This window comes from Erpetoichthys calabaricus, chromosome 5 (assembly GCF_900747795.2).
Source record: "Erpetoichthys calabaricus chromosome 5, fErpCal1.3, whole genome shotgun sequence".
Lineage (NCBI taxonomy): Eukaryota > Metazoa > Chordata > Cladistia > Polypteriformes > Polypteridae > Erpetoichthys > Erpetoichthys calabaricus.
Window position 1 is genome coordinate 89,861,909 of NC_041398.2, and position 22,747 is coordinate 89,884,655.

The 22,747-nt window shown below is 37.6% G+C and overlaps 1 protein-coding gene across 1 annotated transcript in view; it reads left to right on the plus strand.

Moving 5' to 3' along the window:
- Positions 1-7,398: 7,398 nt before the first annotated feature.
- adgra3 (adhesion G protein-coupled receptor A3) overlaps positions 7,399-22,747 on the plus strand; it is a 132,928-nt gene continuing 117,579 nt past the window's right edge. The window contains exons 1-3 of the mRNA XM_028801759.2: positions 7,399-8,535; positions 15,098-15,129; positions 21,245-21,278. Of these exons, the coding sequence (XP_028657592.2) occupies positions 8,300-8,535; positions 15,098-15,129; positions 21,245-21,278 (302 nt within the window). The 5' untranslated portion in view covers positions 7,399-8,299. The remainder of the gene's footprint in view (positions 8,536-15,097; positions 15,130-21,244; positions 21,279-22,747) is intronic.

Below are 22,747 nucleotides of genomic sequence, written 5' to 3' on the forward strand. Positions count from 1 at the left end.
ATAAATTGTTAAACATAACATCTTTGCATTGTTCATTATGAAATGGTTCTATATACAACAAACATTTAAAACATAAAAGGAAAAGCCCTCTGCTTGTTCAAAGAATGTTTAAAACACATTATATTACATTTCTAACTCTATTACAGGATTCTCCAAAAAATACTTGCCTTTTTTCAGCATTAGCAATTTAATCAAAACCAAACAAAAAATAGAATAAGTGTTAGAGATGTTGATGATTCTCTCAGTGTGGAATTTACATGTTCTCCCCTTACTTGTGTGGAATTTATCTCTCACATCCTAAATTCATGTTGGTTAGGTTAACTGGCAACTCTCTTCATTTGGTAACAGAAAATGTGGATGAGTGCAACCTGCAATGGGGAATTGCTCCAACAAGGGTCATTTCCTGCTTTCTTACAAATGATGATGCTATATGCAACAAATTGACAACAAAGAACAAATACAGTTTTATGGTTCAAACATTCCATTAAAGGTAGAAAGTCATGGTTCTTATGTAGTATGGCTTTAATAAATTAACTGTTGTTTCCTAATACAGTGGTGTGAAAAACTATTTGCCCCCTTCCTGATTTCTTATTCTTTTGCATGTTTGTCACACAAAATGTTTCTGATCATCAAACACATTTAACCATTAGTCAAATATAACACAAGTAAACACAAAATGCAGTTTTTAAATGATGGTTTTTATTATTTAGGGAGAAAAAAAATCCAAACCTACATGGCCCTGTGTGAAAAAGTAATTGCCCCCTTGTTAAAAAATAACCTAACTGTGGTGTATCACACCAGAGTTCAATTTCCGTAGCCACCCCCAGGCCTGATTACTGCCACACCTGTTTCAATCAAGAAATCACTTAAATAGGAACTGCCTGACACAGAGAAGTAGACCAAAAGCACCTCAAAAGCTAGACATCATGCCAAGATCCAAAGAAATTCAGGAACAAATGAGAACAGAAGTAATTGAGATCTATCAGTCTGGTAAAGGTTATAAAGCCATTTCTAAAGCTTTGGGACTCCAGCGAACCACAGTGAGAGCCATTATCCACAAATGGCAAAAACATGGAACAGTGGTGAACCTTCCCAGGAGTGGCCGGCCGACCAAAATTACCCCAAGAGCGCAGAGACGACTCATCCGAGAGGTCACAAAAGACCCCAGGACAACGTCTAAAGAACTGCAGGCCTCACTTGCCTCAATTAAGGTCAGTGTTCACGACTCCACCATAAGAAAGAGACTGGGCAAAAACGGCCTGCATAGCAGATTTCCAAGACGCAAACCACTGTTAAGCAAAAAGAACATTAGGGCTCGTCTCAATTTTGCTAAGAAACATCTCAATGATTGCCAAGACTTTTGGGAAAATACCTTGTGGACTGATGAGTCAAAAGTTGAACTTTTTGGAAGGCAAATGTCCCGTTACATCTGGCGTAAAAGGAACACAGCATTTCAGAAAAAGAACATCATACCAACAGTAAAATATGGTGGTGGTAGTGTGATGGTCTGGGGTTGTTTTGCTGCTTCAGGACCTGGAAGGCTTGCTGTGATAGATGGAACCATGAATTCTACTGTCTACCAAAAAATCCTGAAGGAGAATGTCCGGCCATCTGTTCGTCAACTCAAGCTGAAGCGATCTTGGGTGCTGCAACAGGACAATGACCCAAAACACACCAGCAAATCCATCTCTGAATGGCTGAAGAAAAACAAAATGAAGACTTTGGAGTGGCCTAGTCAAAGTCCTGACCTGAATCCAATTGAGATGCTATGGCATGACCTTAAAAAGGCGGTTCATGCTAGAAAACCCTCAAATAAAGCTGAATTACAACAATTTTGCAAAGTTGAGTGGGCCAAAATTCCTCCAGAGCGCTGTAAAAGACTCATTGCAAGTTATCGCAAACGCTTGATTGCAGTTATTGCTGCTAAGGGTGGCCCAACCAGTTATTAGGTTCAGGGGGCAATTACTTTTTCACACAGGGCCATGTAGGTTTGGATTTTTTTTTCTCCCTAAATAATAAAAACCACCATTTACAAACTGCATTTTGTGTTTACTTGTGTTATATTTGACTAATGGTTAAATGTGTTTGATGATCAGAAACATTTTGTGTGACAAACATGCAAAAGAGTAAGAAATCAGGAAGGGGGCAAATAGTTTTTCACACCACTGTATATGTCTCCTGAATAGAGATGTAAACACCTGAAGTAGCACTTTACATGTTTTGGAAAAATTAATCACTGCGCTTTTTGTACTGTCGATAGGAGTATGCATCCACATAAGGCACATTATAGGGTAAACTAGATTATAGTAGTGTATGAAGCTCTGATTACAGTAGAAAATAACAATAGACCATTAGCAGAGTGACAGACAAGGGGGTTGCACTCTCAAAAATTAGTCCACAAAAAAAGCAGTAAAATATGGATTTCTGAGACAGGTTTATTTTTTTACAGGTTTGTGGCAGAGTCATAGCAATTCCTGCAAGGTAGACTGTCCATCTAGATAATGGCAAATTACACACTAAAGCATGTGTCTATTCTGAATTTGAACACATTGTTATCCACCTTAAATGCCTAAAGCACCATTTTTCAAAGAAAAAAACTTACGTATTAAACTGTATATGTCCCCCTTCTCCAAAAAATGTTTTAGGTGTGACGAAAATCAAAATCAACCAGCTTCTGCCTCATGCCATTCCTTCCATTAGAAATTGTGAATCTACTGAATCAAACAGTTTCAATAATGAATGTATGAATCTGTATATTAATAAAAAAAACCATAAATTCCATTTATCTCATCCACTCTCTACATCATCGTAATCATTAAGGAAGGCCAGAGCTTATCCTGGGAGCACTGGCTGTAAGCCTGCATAACATAACATAAACATGTTACAAGCTGTAACATAAAAATCAAAAAAAGTTTTTTTTTCTTTTGTACAAATAGTATTAGCTCACCATTTGATGAAAATGAAACAGTCACTGGGGAATAATGTATACAATCATTGATATTTATAAACACATTAAATATTCATTATATATGCATGGGTTTTCCTCCAACATACCCAAAGATGTGCAGGTTAGGTTAGCTGGCAACTCAAAATTGACCACCAGTGTGAATGATTGTGGGCGAGTTCCCCATTGTGTACTGGTAAGCCGTCTTTAGTATTCCTGTCATCTGCTCAGTGCTGACAGAACAGGTTCTGCCCCCCACAACATACAGTATTTTGCATGTAAACCTATTATTATGATTCCATACTAATACTGCATCAGTTTCTAAAGTGTGTAGTTTTGCCAATTTACCAGTGTGTGCACAAACTGTCCAGTCCAGTTTCAGAACTATATATCAAGTCATCCCTTTTGTAATCCCCACACCCAACTGAGGGGTGGGGAAGAGCTAACAGACAACACAGGATTGGCAGGGTTTGGGTCCATATCAAGACACGCACAATAACTGCCTCTTATTTAAAAAAATATCTTCTCCCAAATACTATAAAGATGATGCAAAAAGAGAGATGATCATAATACTAAATATTAAAACAAAACACAAAACATGCTGAGCAGTGCAACAATTGTAGTATCAATATACTGTATAAATCAACAAATAAACAGGCAGTCTAGAGAGTGTCTCAATGTACTTAAATTATAAACAGTTCAATGTATATGTGTTAACTTCCATGAAAATAATCAGAGGTAGATAGACGAAGTACATCTTATTATAGTAGTTTATTGAGAAGTGCTTGATCATGGGCTAGAAGGTGATCACCATTCAAAGGACCAAGGAGTGTCTCAGGTGTCTCAACCTTTTCGGAGAATGTCAAGAAGGCAGCAACAAAATCAAACAGCCAACGCTTTTCAGGTTCAACTGTCCCTTCTTCAGGGCTAAGCAGTGTGGCTGTACAAATTATCTTACTACCACATACAAACAGAAAAGAACAGGAAAAATTACACAATCAATAATGCTGATTTAGTCTAAAGTATCGATTAACAGTTACGACATTATTTTTTTACACTTTATCTTGTCTTATTTTTCATACCTTTCTTGTGGGAAAATACACTATGGATCACTGGAAATGTCATAAACCAATGAATTGTTAAATAATTAAAACTTTTAAGGGCACATGTTAAACACAAATATAGTAAAAAGATGAGACAGAGAAAAAAGGACATTAGCCAAAGACCAGACAAAGGTGTACTATGAACAACAACATCAATATACACTAACCTTCAGTTGCTTTTTTACCTTTTTATAGATAGCAGGCTAACTCATTAGTCTCATTTAAAGATCCAGGTTGCTTCAATATTTAATAAACTAGTGTCAAAGTCTCTATCTCTAATGCAGGGTGTAAATATTTGAAATATACTGAATATGTAAGTTGACATATAGTGCCTTTTTTCTAGAAAATATCTTGATACAAGCTGCAGAATAGAGCGTGTAAAAATGATGCTTTCAAGTTCCATGATTCAATTTTTGACATGTTCTTCATGCTTTTCTAATGTAAAAGAGTGGACAGGGACAAACCAATACATATATTACCCCTTTACTGTTACAATCAGAGTGTTGTTTTAAAATAACACAGACATTATTAATGATAATCTGATCACCTTTTAGCACATTATACAAACAGGTGTATCTTAAACATGAAAAATGACCCAATTTTTTAAATGTTAAGGAGTTAGCAGAAGTACAACTGTAAGTGGAAGAAACATAGCCTCATTCTGTATTAACTATTAAAACCTTAACGTTTTGATTGCAGGTAAAAGTAAAAGGGTTGTTGGTCTTGAAAATAGGTTTGCATTGTAAAATGTGCCAGTATTTTTTTAATAGCTCTGTCAAACTGATTAGCAAAGACTGACAATATAAAACTAAACACCAATTTGTTAGGTGCAGGATTTTTACTTGAGTCCAGCAGGCAATCTCATGACACAATGTAACTAGATGAAGTTATACCATAACCAAGTCAAACCAAAACGGCAGACTTTGGATGTGGTGCAATGGTGGACTGTCTGAGGCCAGGTTTTTTTAAAGAAATCTTTAATGTCTGAAAAAAATCCAATTAAAAAAATGCAAAACATACAAACTTTGTACATTTACATGCTGCAGCATTTTTAAATGTTATATAGATATAACTTTAAAAAGTTAAAATAAAGTAAATTGAGATTCAATGCTTTACAACATTGTAAAGTTTTTTTTGTCTTACCACTTTATTAAATTGTGCAAAATTAGGCATCTTCTTGGACAATTTACATTTTGTGAATATGGCATTTATAATAAATAATAAGCTTAGGATATATTAACTTTTATAGTCAAATTCCAATTATAAAAGATCATAAAATCTCTTTCATTGAAGGAAATATTAAGTCTAGTAGCTATCTTAAAGAAAGTGTAAATACATATAAAAAAATAAGTGAACAATACTTTCCTTCTCAAAGTTACAAAATACACAGGTTAAATCAATGTCCTTTTAAAATCTTACTAGCACCTGGTTTACAGGGTGAACAATTTTAAAAGAAAACATCTTGATTTGGAATACAGTACCTTCTTGTGATATTATACACGTCTTTCAAATTAATATCTTGCAACGGAGAAAGCAAGAAGCTTTTTGTGGATGGGACTGCATATTTCTTACTAATTTTCTTAAGATTCTTATTGTTGCAGTTTTTGTCTTTTATATTCAGAACTCTCACTGCATCAACATTTGGCTTTAAATTCACAATGACTACATTTTGTAATAATTTAATAAGCACAGAAGGTATGGTGTCAGATACAATGGCATATTCTTTGATAGAGGAAGTCTACATTTCTGAATAGCTAATTAATTATTATGAAACATATGTTTTACTACAAAATTCAATTATTAAACCAGTTGCTGAAAAAAAAAGTTTTATTTTTATACCTAATATCTTTCAAATTCCAAAAGAAATAACTATGAGCTGAAAGATTGTGTTTATATGCAACCATCCACAAAATCAAGGCTTCAATATAGAAGTTAGATAGCTAAATGAGTTTAAAAACAGCAAAGTTACAACTGAGGAGAAACTACATTCCATCATTTTTGAAATTCAGGGTTTTTGGATGAAGTAGCATCATTTTTCTTTGAAATCATTCAATCTTGAAAATAGTACTGAAAATGTCACAGTCTAACCTTGACTATATATATACTATATTGGGTAAAAGTATTCTCCCATTCAAAGATAAATCCTTTATTAACAAAATGTCAAATCTTTTTTGAATTGTATCAATTAAATAAGGTGAGGTAATTCAGGCTGATCGTTTCCACTTGGTCCTTATGTATTTTAATCTCAAGATAAGAACTTTTATCTCTAATTAAAATACCATACAGTTCTCTGAAATAATTAAGTCTGTATTTTAGAACAAAAAAGTTCATATCTTTTTATATTGATGGTTAAATCTGAAATTGAACAGAAAGCATCAAGACACTCTAGTGCCATACCAATGTTTCTTTCATTTCTTATAAATATGGCTGTGTCGTCTTTTAACTATGAGCATTTAATCTCTTGGTCATACATGTGAATAGTTAAAATAGATTATTTTTAATATGAAGATATAGTACATTAATTAAATAACTAATAAGAATAATGGAAACTGATTGATCTCCTTGTTTAACTCCTCTCTATACAGCATATGGAATCTGCAGGTAGTTCCAAAATGTGGTGTAACAGAATCATTACAATTACTGTGTAATGCACGAATTGCGTGAATAAAGTTGTTTCCAATGTCAAATAAACTCAGAGTATCAAAAATGTATGCTTTTTAATAATCTAGGATTCTCAGCCTCCTTTATATCTTGAAAAACAAAACGAAGAAATTCCAAAATATCTTATGGGAACGTTTTGTAAAAGTCACCAGTTTGTCCATCGTTGTGTCTGGGCCCAGATATGAACCTGGGACTGTGGATTATATGCTGATTACTTGCGTCACCCTGTCCGAAGCATTACAGCCATTGATACTACTTGTAAATCTGATACATAGCAACGTCCTTTGGTAAGACGCTCTTCAAAAGTCACAAACAATAACAAGCCTTATGTCCTGCACCTGAAATGCCGACGACCATAATTACAAGGCAGACATCAAAATAAGTAAAGTACCAGGAGTTCGTTTGAACTCTTTACTACTTGGTACACTACAGTCGCAGTGACTAAATAATAATAGTCTGCCGCCTGATAAAGAGAAAACAAAGAATGACATGCTAACGCGAAGTCGAATGTAGCCGGAAATGAGCGCTCTACATTGTAAACCAGACGGCACTCTAGCAACGTATGTAAGTCGGCAGACAAAATAAAAGAAAAAGAACGAAAGAAAGTTGCGTTGATTTTGTCTGAGTCGCGAACTGTCCTGCTTTAAAAGGAGCGACCCGAGCGGGTGGTGACGTCACGGGGTGGGATTTCAATATGGAGCCCGTGGGGCGAATCCGGGGAAAGATAGATGAGCTGGTGAATCAGAACGCACGCTGCCGCTGAGGTGCGTGAGGCGGGGAGGGGGGAGTGAAGAGACTTAGAATACAGCCCCTGCTGCGGATTTGTAAGCCGAGCTTCTCTTACGTGCGTGCGTGTGAGTGTGAGAGAGAGACACACACAATCACACCGAGATGTACTCACGATAAAAAGTTGTCAAAGGAAAAAGCATAGCTGCAGACTGAATCACAGTCATTTATGAAGAAGTGACAACCGACGCCAGGGGGGATCTGCTTAAAGATCATTACTTGAAGAAGCCCCCTCGCTTTGTGTGTCTGGATGGAGCGCCGATGTCTGCTGGCCGCAGTTGCCTCCTGCTGGATTCGGATTTCCCTGATTTGATTTCACGCAGCGACGAGGGGACCTGATGCAAAGTCCGCGCTCCGGTCTCTTCTTCTCGAGACCTGCAGAACCTTGTGATATGCATAAAACAGGCATTTGTTATTTGTAACATACATACTATCGAAGCGCCATGGAAAAGGTAAGAGTGTGAACTTTTCATTCTTTCTAGCAAACAAAGGAGGATGTCGAGCCGTCCAACCCGTCTCCTGCCCAGCGCTGCGTCTATTCTGTTCTTACGGCTGGCTTCGCGGTCCTGACATTCGCGGAAAGAGAGCAGTTGCAGAATGCTGCGGACCACCCGGGTCAATTGGCCTTGATAACAGTTAACGTTGAAACTGACGAGCCCGGTGAAACCAGGCCGCCGAAGCCGAGGACTCCTGTTTGTTTACTACCTTTGGAACGCCTGTCCGAGGGATCTCACCGCCCCTCCTCCACAACCACCACTCTCTTAAGTTTTAGCAGACGGTGTGTTTACATTATTACACAACTAAAATGAAGTGGATCTTTGCGGATTTACTCCAGATCTATTTATGTATACTGCTTCTCGAAAAATGTTGTTTGGGAATACCGTCCGGCTGCAAATCATTTGAGGAGCGACCAAAGGCTTCTGGAAAAACTGCACTCTCCTCCTCTTCCTCTCCGACTCTGGAAAAGAAAGTGGTTTGCAGTAATATGGATATGGTCCAGCTTATCCCTCCCGAGAAACTACCGAACAGGACAGTGACCTTGTAAGTATTCATCCACATTACCGCCTCTCTCACTCTTTTTACGTTGATCATGACAGCGGAGGATTGGTGCACGTTTTTTATGGGGTGGTCAAGCTACAAATGCATCTTTGCTTTGTATTGCAACAGAGGCAGTTGCTGTGGCTAAAGTCCACGTGCTGTTAACTTCTGGCCGCGGAGAACTTTGGAATTCTCCAGCCTTCTATCACTTCTCCCTATTTAGCTGTAGGACAGCATCATTCCCAAATCGGTCAGTTTTGATCAACAATGCGGCAGATTTTACATGGGGCGTTTGGGTTTAGTGAACGTTTGTGTTAAATGCTTTTCTGAGAATGAGGCGTTTCCAAGATTTCCTTTAATATAAAAAGTGTATCAATATAGAGATTTTAACAGGTGCTAGATTTTTTTGTCATTACCATATTTTCGTAAAAGGTTGATTTTATTTACAGTTTTGCCAACAAAATTGTTTGTTATAAACTCAAGTTTGAAGCAGTTATTTGTATATAGCATGTGAGTTTGTCAATGGTGAAGAAGCAAGCTATGGATTGGACTGTAGTGAAATCACTGACGTGGAATGTTTTCATTGAAGTTCGGGTCTGGCAGACTATAGAGTAATGTATGAGGGATTTACACCCCCATGAGTGCATGGAAAATATAGTGAGTGTTGGGGGGGAAAACTTGGGAGTAATGCAGACACATTAAAGCTTACATTTTAAAGACAAATATAACACAAGATCTGTAAGCTGAAACTATGACTCGAAAAGTATGGGTAGTTTTTGTTAGTTTCCAAATTCAACAATCTAGCGTTATTGGCATTACAATGATTATTGTGTTGACATAATAGTTACTAAAAAAATAACAATAAAACATATGCACAGAATAATAATTAAAAAAAAAAAAAGGTTTTTTTTCCCCCATGATATCCCTGAATGCATAAAGACAGTTTTCCCCTTTAGGATAGGGATTGTCCACAGTTTCTTACTCTGTAAAGTAGACTGGTTGTCTAGTGTTCTGGCACTTATTTTTAGATATTTCTACATTCGTGTACCAAACATACCTAATTTGATTTTAGGATCATGGAGAGCCAGAGTCTGACATGGCAGTTTCTGGGTCAAGACTGGCACCAACACTTGATTTTTATGAAATGCAAGCCCATCACTATACCCAAAAATACTCTAAAGTCACAGTCATCAACATACATTTGTGGGAGTTATACCAGAAAGTTAACAGACAGTGAAAGGCACCTCTCTGTATCTTAGCCAATCCTGACAGCTGCGAACGGGCACACTTTTTTTTTTTCTTTTCTCCCAAGGTCAAATTACAAAATCATATTTTTTTTGTGTTGAAACAGACCTCATTGCTATGATAAAACCCATGTTCAGTAAATTCTAGCCATGGCACAGACCTTTGGAAGTTTTTAGCCTACTGACCCTCCTATTTAGCCATAGGACAGCATCATTCACAGGTCTGTCAGGTTTGATCGACAAGTGATGCAGCATATTTTGCATGGTGTGGTTCAGTTATTGAATGTCCATATGTTAAAATTACTTTTCTGATAAGAGTCATTTCCTAGATTTCTAGGTGCTAAGTAATAAAATAGTAAATAATCATATGGGCCTAGGCAGGCACCAACTCTGAATTTTTGTGGGATGCCAGTTCATCAGACAGATCTTGCATATACTCAAACACAATTAAGTCAGAGTCATCAATGAACAAAATATGCTTGTCCTTTGTTTGTTTATAGGAGTTAAATCAGAAAATTTACAGACAGAGACAGGTCAGGATTTAAACCTAGTCTCCTAGAGTTTTCAGGGTAACCAACTACAGCACTGCCATGCTGGCCCTATTCTTAGTTTGCTCAACATTGTTAGTGGGGAGAATTATTGAAAAAAATATGTATATTTGTTCAGGATCTTTGTCTGTGACTGTTGTGTTTGTGGACTCTACTCCAGTGATCTAATTCAGTTCATGTTTATGAAATGCATTTCCACTTATGAGCACAGTAGTCTATATCGTAATTAAAACTATAGTGTCAAAAAAAGAATTGTACCATAATCACAACATTTTTATGTTTATGTACAAATGTAAATCAGAAGCCTAGCTGTCCTAATGCGGCTGCATTTTGAATAGAATTATGTTTGTGATCACCAAACCAGAATATGCTGTCATGGGCAGTCTGCTTAGGGTATTTTGTTTTAGTGGGCATTATGTCAATCAATGTTCTGCTGATTGACCTAGATCATTCTAACATGTTTTAACATAATATTTTGAACCCTTCTTAAATCAGCTCAGGGTTGTGGGGAAGCTTGACTCTATACTGCCAGCAATAAGAACAAAACAGGAAAGAGTCTGGGACAGTGTGTCTGTCTATCACAGATAACACATAGTTTTACTAGTATTTTTTACAGCACCAGTTTAGAGTCTAAGTTAACCTACACTAATCTGCACATCTTCTGTGATGTGAGGAGAAAACCTGTCTGGACATAAGGAGAATAAGCAAACTAGATATTATTAAAATTTCACTTTGACCTTTTTTTTAGATTTCGTAAGTTAATTTTACTGTTTTTAAATTTAAAAGTATTAAAATAATCTTAAACAATAATCTATTGTAGACTGCATGTCTCCAATTAGACATGCAGTTTTTGTTTCCAGTAACTCAAAGATATGCTATTAAAGTAGCATCTCTTACTTCCACCTTATTATTTATTGTAATCGACAGGTGTCCTTCAGTACTGCACTGAACAAAATGAATTTCCTGATGTCTCCTAATTTCCTAATCAGTTTGAAATGGTGTGTGTTAAGCACTTTTTCTGTAACAAAATCTGGTGTGTTTAGTTAAAATACTCAGACTGAAATTTTTTTTTCTTTTATTAACTTGAGAGAGATCTCTAATTTTGCATATTTTTTCATTTTTAAACATTAACAGTTTCTGCAATTTTCTCTTTACTTCATCTCTGCAGTGCATTGGGAATAGGTCTGTCATGTAGTAGGAGTTAAGGGAAAGTATATGGGTGGAAAGATAATACTTTTTGTCGCCAAAAAAAATTAAGACCTCATACAAACCAAAGGAAAAAAGAAATATAACACACACACAAACGTCAGGTTTGGCTAATGATAGGAAATCTCATGCTGTCTAATAACAAGCTTGTAGGTGGTAAGATGGGCAGTATGACCAAACCTGAGATGGGCCGTTCACATTTCTTCTTTTCTGGATCTTCCTATAAATTATACAATCTGAACATATTTTCATAGCCTATAATACCATCTTCCAGGAGTACATTTGTCTCATACCTCCTGACATTTCCTAATTTCTACCTTCTTAACTATGGATTTTTCTTCATTTTTACCCAAATCAACTGCTGTATCCTCCTCCATGTTTTCAAATGATTCTTTTGCAATTGCATCAGCTCTTTCATTTCCACGCTCCATCACACAAGAAGGGATCCAGCAAAATTGAATCTCTATCCCTAACTTTACAAGTTCACACAGAGAAGAATACACTTTCATTAGTAAATCCTGTCTTCAAGACCAAAAAGATGTAAAACTTTTTAATACTATTTCAGAATCTGAACATGTAATCATCTTTTTTGGATTTACTCCCTTTAACTACTGTAGCACAGTGATACATTGCTTTAATTCAGCTGAATAAGCAGATAAACCATGTGGCAGTCTATTTCCAAGTCTTACATTACAAGAAGGAACAAAGACGGCTAAGCAAGTTGCCTTATTGCAGGGCTATCTGGTTTTATGAAACCCCAACTGAAAGGGGTGGGGACTGCTCAGGGACCCATAGGCTGGATTGGGTACCCTCATTATGCATCTACTTGGACCTGCGGGTAGCAGAGAAGAAGCAGTGGAGTGGTGCTGCTTGCCTCAGTTGAGCCAGGAAGGTGATACCCAGGTGGACATGTGGATACAAAACATTTTTTTTCCTTTTATTTATTTGCTCTAATTTGTTAATATGGGTTTACATTTTATTGATCCATCCATCCATCCATTTTCCAATCCGCTGAATCCAAATACAGGGTCACGGGGGTCTGCTGGAGCCAATCCCAGCCAACACAGGGCACAAGGCATGAACCAATCCCAGGCAGGGTGCCAACCCACCGCAGCATTTTATTGATCCCCACGGGTAAATTAATCTTTTTGCACTTCACCTATTCTAACACTGTGAGCAGTGAGCAGCCACTGATGATATTTCAGGGAAAGTTTTTTTTTGGGCCCACTTCAGTCACACTTGTGGATCACCAGGGGCCTGTAGACTATACTCTGAGAACCATTATAGAAGCTTTCAATCCTGGTTTGTTACATTAACAAACCAGGATTGAAAGTAACATTCTAGTTGGCATTATCCATCCTGTTGGCTTCCTAAGTGAACCAATTCTTAAATCATTAACTGAAAAATGAAACTTTACTTACTGTATACAGACATGTGATGCTTTGTTGATTGGTGCCTGCAGCATTGGTGCCATTGGGAGGGAAAGCTGGGCAAAATTTGAAGTACATTTTGAGGTATTTTGTTAGCATGCCTTTATATTGTGAGTCAATCTAACATTTTTTCAGTATCTGGTCATATAACAAAACAGTCCTTTTTATGAGAATAGTCTAAAAAAATCGGTCTGTTAATACAAGTTTGAGTGACAGTAAATTAAGATTAAATTATTACTAATGGTATTCATCATTCTGGGGACATTTTTGCCATTTGCCCAAATTGTTTCCATCGTTGTCTGATGAATGGACTGCCCCTGGTCTACGTCTTCTTGTTCCTGTTGCTAATATTTAGCAGTGTGATTGCAATGGAACTTCAACGCAAATTGTCTTGATGATGTATATTTAAAATCTCATAGAATATAGTATACTGTATATTACATTTATAAATAATGTGGAAAATTTATTTTTATAAAATGTTACAGTTTGCCAGAGTGGACAGAAAAAAAAAGTTAAGCTGGAGGGAAAAAAAACCCAGCAAAATCTGTAGGTGGTTCCAGGCAAAAAGACGAGTCATCCCCAACTCTGCCTTCTGCCTAGCATAATATTCTTAAGTAGTTCTTTGTTTCATTTATTTTTATTTATTGAAAGGCTTTGTCTTCTAGAATTCAGTGCAGTGGGTCTGAAAACACCCAAAATATGGAGTTTACATAATAGTGTTGTTTCTGTATGTTTTCTTTCCATAAATATGAAGCCAGCTAGTGCTTCTACACTGGTCATGTATGAGTGGGTGTGGTGATGGGAAATTTACTAGTTTGCACACAATGCTGCTTTGATAGGCTTCAAGATCCAATGACACTTCATTGGAAAACTCCTCCAAAAATGGATTTGGTAGATAAGCATTTTTATAAAATGCTAAGGTGGTGTTTCATAAACATATACACAAGATATACTATTGCTACAGTAATTTCAGTCGGACATATTACATTCAAAATAGTTACTTACTCGATCTGAAATTTATATTAGAATAAAGTAGTGCTGGGCGGTATGAGCAAAATTCTATATCACGGTATTTTTCAAAATTATACTGGTTTCACGGTATTCGACGGTATTTTTTTCCCATGCATGAGTGGATGTTAACCACATTTTCCACTGCAATTACTGCAGTAGATTGGCTAAGAATAACCAATTCCATTGTCATGAGAACTGTACATTGTGCAAAAAAACATTTTAATGTTCACACAAGTATTAATACAGGTTTGCAAGGCCCCATAAAGTGGTAGTTTTCAAGGGGGTGGCACTAATGAAGAGAAGGAATCCAATTGCATGACAGTTGCAGTCAAAATATAGAACCTTTTAATTGAACAAATTTTGCAAACAAACAATAATTTTGACAACATATTTTCAAACCACCCAAAGAGGCATTTAGGCTTAGTAAAATATCCGGAGGTGCTTGTCAAAAGTTGTATTGCACTGAACATGTCCTGGAAAAGGAATAAATAGTAAATATTTTTTGTAAACCAACTACACTTTCTGTTAATGTTAACAATCTCTGTCCAGTAACACGTTAGCTATACGGATTGTAATGGTGTTGGTTATCTCGATCCACCGCTTGCTTTTTTTTGTCGTAGGCAGTACCTACAGCAAACGCGTCTACAAGTGACGTATGACTCAAGTGTCCTCTAGCTTTTTCAGTTTTACCTGAGGACGTGGGGGGTGCCAATCTTAGTTCCATACATTCATGGAACTCCAAAGCATGTTTGCGGCTAAGGTGGTGCAGCAAATTGCTCGTGTTGCCGCCTCTGGAAACAACTTTAGCTTGACAGCATTTGTAGTAAATAGTTGTTTGGTTCACATCTGACCTTTTAAAACAAAAGTATCACCAGACAACAGACACGGCTCCTTTTTTGGCAAAAGTTCTTCTGTGTCATCATGTTCAACTTTATCGTCTGCTACAGCTTCAGTTTCACAATGTTCTCTGTCCATTTTCACCGCTCAATACCTCCACTAATGCATGTACTCCGTTACATGCGTGTTTAGTGGTGTAGCAGTGAAAAAGGTCCCCCCTTAAACAGTTTCGCGCTGCGTCACGTTCCAAACATTGTTAAGGCTATTTAAACCAGTGTTGTGGTATAAGAATAATCCATATCATAACAAAAATAAAAAACGGTTTTCAGTATGAACCGGTATACCTCCCAGCACTAGAATAAAGTCTGAATTATGCACCCTGATTCATGTGTGTTTCCCGAAAACTCTTATTCTTGTAATATTATTAGTCAATTTCCATCCTCCATAAGTGTAAACATTGCATCTCTAAAATTTGTGTGTTTTACTCCTTAACAATGAGACAAAATAAAAATCAACTAGCCAACCCGCGGCGTAGCATACGCTACATAATTATGTATTGATGGGTGAACACTTCCTGAATGACACAGTTGTCCAAATGGGGTGGGTTTGTGGATACCACTGTGAGTGAATGAAAAGATAGACCTCTGGAGAGAGCAACATATAATTGTCCGTGACTGAAAGCAGGATCGTCTGTGACGAAGAAGGCCACGCTGGTGAAAGCTACTTCGTCGGTAGGGATAAGTGCAAGTACTTGTAGATTAAGGTGTAGCGAGTCCACGTTGTTGACGCTTAATATAGCTTGCGTACTGAGATGTTCCGGAGTCACAGTTGAGAAACACTTTTTTAATGTCTTTTAAGCACAGGGGAAAAAATGAACATGTGAAACATCCGTAATGTAATAAGCCACCAAGAAAAGTAACATTGCAACAATGCTATCTACGACCCGATCTCTGTAAACAGAAGTGAAAACAAAATCGAGCCCGGTGTATTCTTTAACTGCCTTGTGGCGCTGTAGTAGTGCTGGTGCTTTGCAGTACGGAGACTGTGGAAGATTGTGGTTTTGCTTCCTGGTTCTCCCTGTGTGGATAGCGCTTTGAATACTGAGAACACCACTATATCAATGTAACGAAGTATTAACAGGAAATTGTCTTCGTGTAATAGTAAAAGGCAAATTATCCGCGACAAACAAACTGTTTTACACGCTGCATACCAACCTGCGGTGTAGTATATGCCGCATAATCACGCCGCTTTTTAAATGTTTTTTAAGCAGAGGGAAAAAAATTAACATTTGCAAAATCCGTAACACTGCTTTCAGAAAGTACAATGCACACGCGTTTAATTTGTCGGCCACTTTTTGCCAGCCGTCTTTTCTGGTTTGGGCTGCCTTTGCAGTGTTACCGCTAGTGCATATTAAATCTTGAAATCCTTTGAGTAGCTAATTAACTAACACCAACCCACCCACACACACAGCTTGTGTGAAACAAATGTGCCCGTACTTTAATAATTTTGTTGCAGCCTATAGTGGAGTCAGGCACAGAGAAGGTCAGCTGCTGAGAGAGCATCTCGACTGTTGCAGGGCCTGTATCGGTGAAGCAGGTGAGACGCTAATGAAACAGAGGCACAGGGCTTATTGGTTTTTAAAGACTGCTTCCTTCATTGTGTTTTAACCTCAGTTTTAAAGGATCGTTTTAAGGATCCCATAGGATACCCCTCTCAAACTGTTTTAGGTGGGCGGGGAAACGTCTTCCGTGTTCCTACAGGACCATCTAAGAAGACGCATGTTTGTCGCGGATGCGAATTGCTGTATGTAGCGTGTAAAACAGTTTGCGATGTTGCACGCGGTTGTGCGTCGTAACCGAAAAGTCAACGTGGCTCAGAGCTGCATGTGGACTGTAGCACAGACAAACAGAAATGACGCGTCCGAGTTGGTGAGCGTGGCTCCTTCCTGCGTGCTTTCATGGGTGTGAGCGTGGCTCCTTCCTGCGTGCTTTCATGGGTGTCTTGCCCGCTCTGGCGGTGGCTTAGAGAATTATATATATATATAGATAGTTTGCTGCTAGTGAGGGAAAGAGTTACAGTCAGAATGCAGTGGTCCCTCCCCGATCGCGGGGGTTGTGTTCCAGAACCCCCTGCGAAAGGTGAAAATCTGCGAAGTAGAAACTGTATGTTTATATGGTTATTTTTATATTGTTATGCTTGGGTCACAGATTTGCACAGAAACACATGCCTACTGTGAAAAGACAATGGCAAAAGCACGGGGGAAAATAGAAGAATTTCAGCGAATACCAAGTGGAGGCAAGGAACAACTTACTATTTGTTGGTTTAAACAGTGGTATAAACAACAAAAGGAAGTTGATCGAGTGACAGAGTGTCGGAGAAACTCGAAAGTTCAAGTTCACAAAGTTGCACAGTGCCGAAATAAAAAAGAAGCAGTCAGATGTCAAAGTTGCCATGAAAAGGCGAGTTGTAGCCCACCGTCTGAGTGTCATATGAAAGCTTATTAGGGTACAGAGAAAAAAAACAGGCACACAGTGGGGGGAAAAAAGCACGAAATGTCAATTTTAATTTAGAAATTTCCACTTTAATCACGTAGTTTATTTTGTCATTAAAGTTGAACATCATAAATTTCATCTTAAAATCGTTTAATTTACTAGTTTCTCAAATCCCATTGTAACTAAAGTAGCACGATAAATGTTTTGTATTTGATATTCTATGTGCTCTGTGTGCACTACCTGCTTCTTAAACGGGCTTTCTCTTCCTCCAACAGGACACAGAATCCATTACATTCGTAATATTACAGCTCTCGGAATAATTAAAATATTGAGATGTATAAGTGATATCATTTTCATGATGATAGGAGTTAAAGCATTTTATTAAGCATGGGAACACGGTGGTGCATGGTGATAGTGACGAGCAGGCACCTCGTCCACAGATTGTTCCTGCCTCCCACGAGATGCTTGCTATGCTGTGCACGATCTTTGATGAAATAATTTATTGCAGCAGTACTGTCTCTTTCAAACGTACTAACCCCCAATTCCTGTCCTTCCTTTTCTCCACGTAACCAATCACCACACAATCAGCTCTGTAATAGATGTTAAGCCATCTGTAAGCTTAGAACGCCGATTCTTCAAAACTTTTAAGGAGCATTGAAATATCTTCGTAGTATAGTGGAACCTTGGGTCACGACCGTAATTCATTCCAAAACTCTGGTCGCAACCCGATTTGGTCGTAACCCGAAGTAATTTCTCCCATAGGATTGTATGTGAATACAATGAATCCGTTCCGGACTGTATGAACTGTGTGTAAAATATATATATATATATTTTTTAAGATTTTTAAGCACAAAAATAGTTAATTATACCATAGAATGCACAGTGTAATAGTAAACTAAATGTAAAAACCTTGAACAGAGAAAAGTAACATTGCAAGAATTCACGTTATAGCCTTATGAACCGCTTGCTGTAAACACTTTATTTTAATGAGTTTTAAAAGCACAGGGAAAAAAGTGAACATTTGAAAAATACGTAATTTATACAAAAAACATAAACAACCAAGAAAACTAACCTTGCATGAGTCGAGTTTTGGCATGAAGGAAGTGAGGAGGAACTGGGTGGAGAGGAGATTACAGTTTTGAGGTAAAGTCTGTGATGATGCGGGTTTGTTGCATGCTCCCATCACGCTTCCGGGTGCCCTTAAACCTGTCACCGTCGGTAATGTTATCGACGAGCATGACAGTGAGGCACTAAATTGGAGCAAGGGGATGGTGCAAAAAGTGCCAAGTGCTTTTATTAAAATCAACAAAACAACAACCAAAAACAAAGTCCAAATTAAATAAAGTGCAGTGCTTTCAGAATCCTTCAATGAATAAATAATCCAATAAAAACAGAAGTGAAGTGGAGGTTAAAATCCAATAGAAAAAAGTCTTCATTAAATACAACGAGGTTAAAAACAATGCTGGAAGCAGTCTCTTTATAAACAAGCCCAGTGCATTCTTTAATTGGTGACCCCCACTGCCTTCTCGGCCTTACGCGGCCAGCCATCCTTCTTTTGGTCACTCCAGCTCCTTAATCGCTCAGCTGGAGCGACCGCTTCCTTCTGCCCCAACGAGTGTCGGCCAAACACGACTTGGGCTCACTGTCTAGCAGTGTGCCTGTGAGCACGTGCTTGCTCACACTGTTTCTTTCCACACTGCTTCCTGCTTACTTCCTCACTCCGCAACCTCCGTCTTTCTTTTTTTTTCCTCCCTTTAGCCGCCTCGCACTTCTGTTTATGAAGAGGACGTAACAGCTGTAGTGCATCGATTATTTATTGAAAACTGGCCTCTTGACATGAGCTGTGGACACGCTATACCACAAAGTCCCTCTTGGCGATGCACGTCTGACCGAGAACAATGTACTGTATAGGGAGAGACTGAACACGTGCGTAAATCACCAGCGCGTACGAACCGGAAGGGAAACGAAACAGAGCACAAAGAGTTCACAGCGAATGCACAGGGAGAGACTGAACACGTGTGGAAATCATCGGCGCGTACGAACTGGAAGGGAAACTGGCATGTTCATCACCTGTGTGTGTAGTCGTGAACAGATGCAAAAGTTTGGCAAACTTTTTGGTCGTAACCCGATTTGTACGTTCGTGATCCGAGGTTCCACTGTACATGTTTAATTATTCTATCCATCTGTCTTTCCGCAGTGTTGCGCCAGCCCCAGCAAGAATACAGCACAAGGCAGGAATAATCGGGGCGCCAGCTTGTCGCTAGTGATGCAACACCGTGTCCTCACATGTTTAATTATTAACAATATAGATTATCTAAATGACGTTTAACATTTTATCTGTATAATGTAATAAATATATTTTGCTGCATTTCATCTTAAAAATGATATCGTCATCATATGTAAATACGTGCTTTATAAAGTGGTGCAGGTTGTGCAATATTATAACTGTATCGCAAGTTTACAGTGAGGTAATTGTACTTGTAAGTACAAACAGTTCTATAAGGAGCACTTGATGGATTGATCGAGTGCGTTTATAGTTCTTGGGATGAAACTGTTTCTGAACCGGCGAGGTCAAATAGGCAGCATGGCTGAGACAGTGTGTGTTTGATGCTGTATACCGATAATTCTCCTTCTGATCAGCTACTCCGAGTGGTGCAGTGAGAGTAATATGGAAAAAGATGATCAGCTGTGGCAACTCCTAACGGGAGCAGCTGAAAGTAGAAGAAGGTGCAGTGAGAGTAACAATGCTAAAGCAGCTATGGTATTTGGAACAGTTAGGCCATTCTTAGGACCATTATATTGTTACAGGTTAAATACAATCAGTTGCCTTAAACTAATAAACAATGTGCGGTTAATTTCAGTGTATTTATAAAGCCGTGTCAGGGATGTGGATCTGAAAAAGAAAGGGATACCACACTAGAACAGTAGCACTGCTTTGACGCTGGTTGCTGCCAATTTGCAAAACCGAGCGGAGAACTTGCGTACAACAGGGTTTAAGCAGCCATGAAAATGTTTGTGGCTTTACGGCAAGTTTAGGTTTTATACATTGCGATTTGAGCGTGGAAACGGGCTTATGCACCGTTTATACATGAGTCCCCTGGTGTTTAATCTGTATAGCGTACTGCTAAGTATTGTTTATGTAAATTAATTTAAGGTGACCGGTATACTGAAATTTACAGTAGCACTTTTTTTTTTTTTTTGCTCCTTAATTATTTGTTTGAACTTACCGGCACTGCAGGTTTTTTAAAGTTTTTTCTACAATGTCAGGAAGATGCATCATTTTCCCTGTGCTTAGTTCAGTGATCTGTATGTTTTAGTCAAATATTAACCATTGTTCTTTATTTTAAACACTAATTGATGATGTTAAGCAGCTATGTTGTACTTAAAATAATGTGTGGGAAAAATACTTATTTCAGTTTTAGAAGAAAAATAAATCTTAAGGTTCCTCTCATGGGGCTCACCTGCAGAGATAGAAATGAGATTTTCTTGCATTTAAGAGATTGATTACCAGTTCTTTGTTTGCCACAGCGTAAAAAAATCTAGGCTCTGTGAGGTACACCAGAACATTTGGAATTAAGTCTGATAAAATGCTGGTGTACCAGGAACATTAGTTTTTTTTAATGTTTTCTTTTTGTTGGGGCACCACTGCACAGAAAGCATCATGGTCTCAGCTTTCCTCTCATTGTAGGAATGTGGCATTATCATAATCAAGGTGATGCTCTAGACTGCATTTTTCCCCACTTGAATTTTCGTTATATTGGATCATCGCAAAATATCAACAAATTTTTTGTATCCGCTTTGAACTTATGAGATAGTACTAGGGTGTTGTACCGTGTTAGCCATTATGAATGTAGAGAAAAGCCAAGCAAAATGACACCTTTTATTGGCTAACTAGAAAGATTACAATATGCAAGCTTTCGAGGCAACTCAGGCCCCCTCTTCAGGCAAGATGAGGGGCCTGAGTTGCCTCGAAAGCTTGCATATTGTAATCTTTCTAGTTAGCCAATAAAAGGTGTCATTTTGCTTGGCTTTTCCCTAACTTATGAGATGCAATTCATTTTTCATGTAATTGATTAAGTCATTTAAACACAATGATTTATATTACAAGGCTACTTTATTGATTTAAGCATAGTGTATACTGTATAGAAGGGAAAATATCAAACTGCAGCAGCTTTCTTTGAGTTAAATATAAATAGTCACAAACTTGAGGATGTCATTGGAAATTGAGTTGAAGTGCACAAAGGATCACGGTACACTGAAATAATTTTCTAGATCATGTAGTTGAAGAAGAAATCATGACAAGCATTTACATGGCCCAAACATGCTTGATGAACTGAATCATCTTCCCATGTTTGTCAAATGTTCTTACTAAAATTCCTTAGGTATGAAAGTAGATGAATTAACATAATATATGGTACAATCTGCAAATACTCAAATATTCTATACTGCAGTCAGAAACCAAAGGCACATTTACTTTTATATAAAATGTTACCTTATAGATCTGAAACATTTTCCTGGAAAAGTTGAATGTTTTTTTCTATAATTACCCATATTTATTTACGTAATTATCTGAAATGTATTCTGGTTTGTTCATGGAAATTTTGCAGAAAGTCATTTGCACTACTTCACTTGTTCTGTTATAAATTTGTGGCTTTTCAAGTTGAAACACAAACCTAAAACAACTGCATAATTAATAAACTGATAATCAGATTGTGGCAAAATTATGCAGAGTTACACCATAGTTCTCAAATCAGCAAGTATTAACAGTTGGGAAAGTAATTGTATACTGTATATCTTAAAATTTCTATTGCTTTAAGTTATGAGCATGGGAGGAAAACCTGAGAAATGATTTCATTTTTATGTGAAAAAATGTGCATTGGCCCATACTCACTTATGTTGGAGTGCCTGTCCAGTCGAGGGTTGGTTTCTGCCTATATGCAGTTTCATCATGTAAACTGGGGCTCTCCACAAATGAAAGCTAGTTTAAGCAGGTTCGTTAATGGAGCATTCAAACTATATGCTGAACATACATAAATCAACTTCTAATGATTCTTGCTAAGCTCTAGTGGTAATTTAGAAATCCCCATATGACACTATGTTTTAATATTTTATTTTATTGTTTGGAACACTTTCCTGTTTGTGGTTGGATATGTTTTGGTGGTTCATTTGTGCATTTATACCAGAAAAATATTAAGTAAACAGATGTAATGCCGTATGACTTGATTTAAATGAAGAGCAATATATAAAGAAAGTAGTTATGATTAAATGGCGCAGAGCAGTTTTACTCCACAGCTAAGACTGTAAGGTCTATTGGCTAAGCCTTTGCACTGTAACCACAAGGCAGCCTTGTTAAATCTCACCACTTTCTCACTATATGATCTGGGGAAAATTGGATATTTATGGAAAACCATGGTGAACATTTCATTTGTGCATAAAAATTTGTAAAA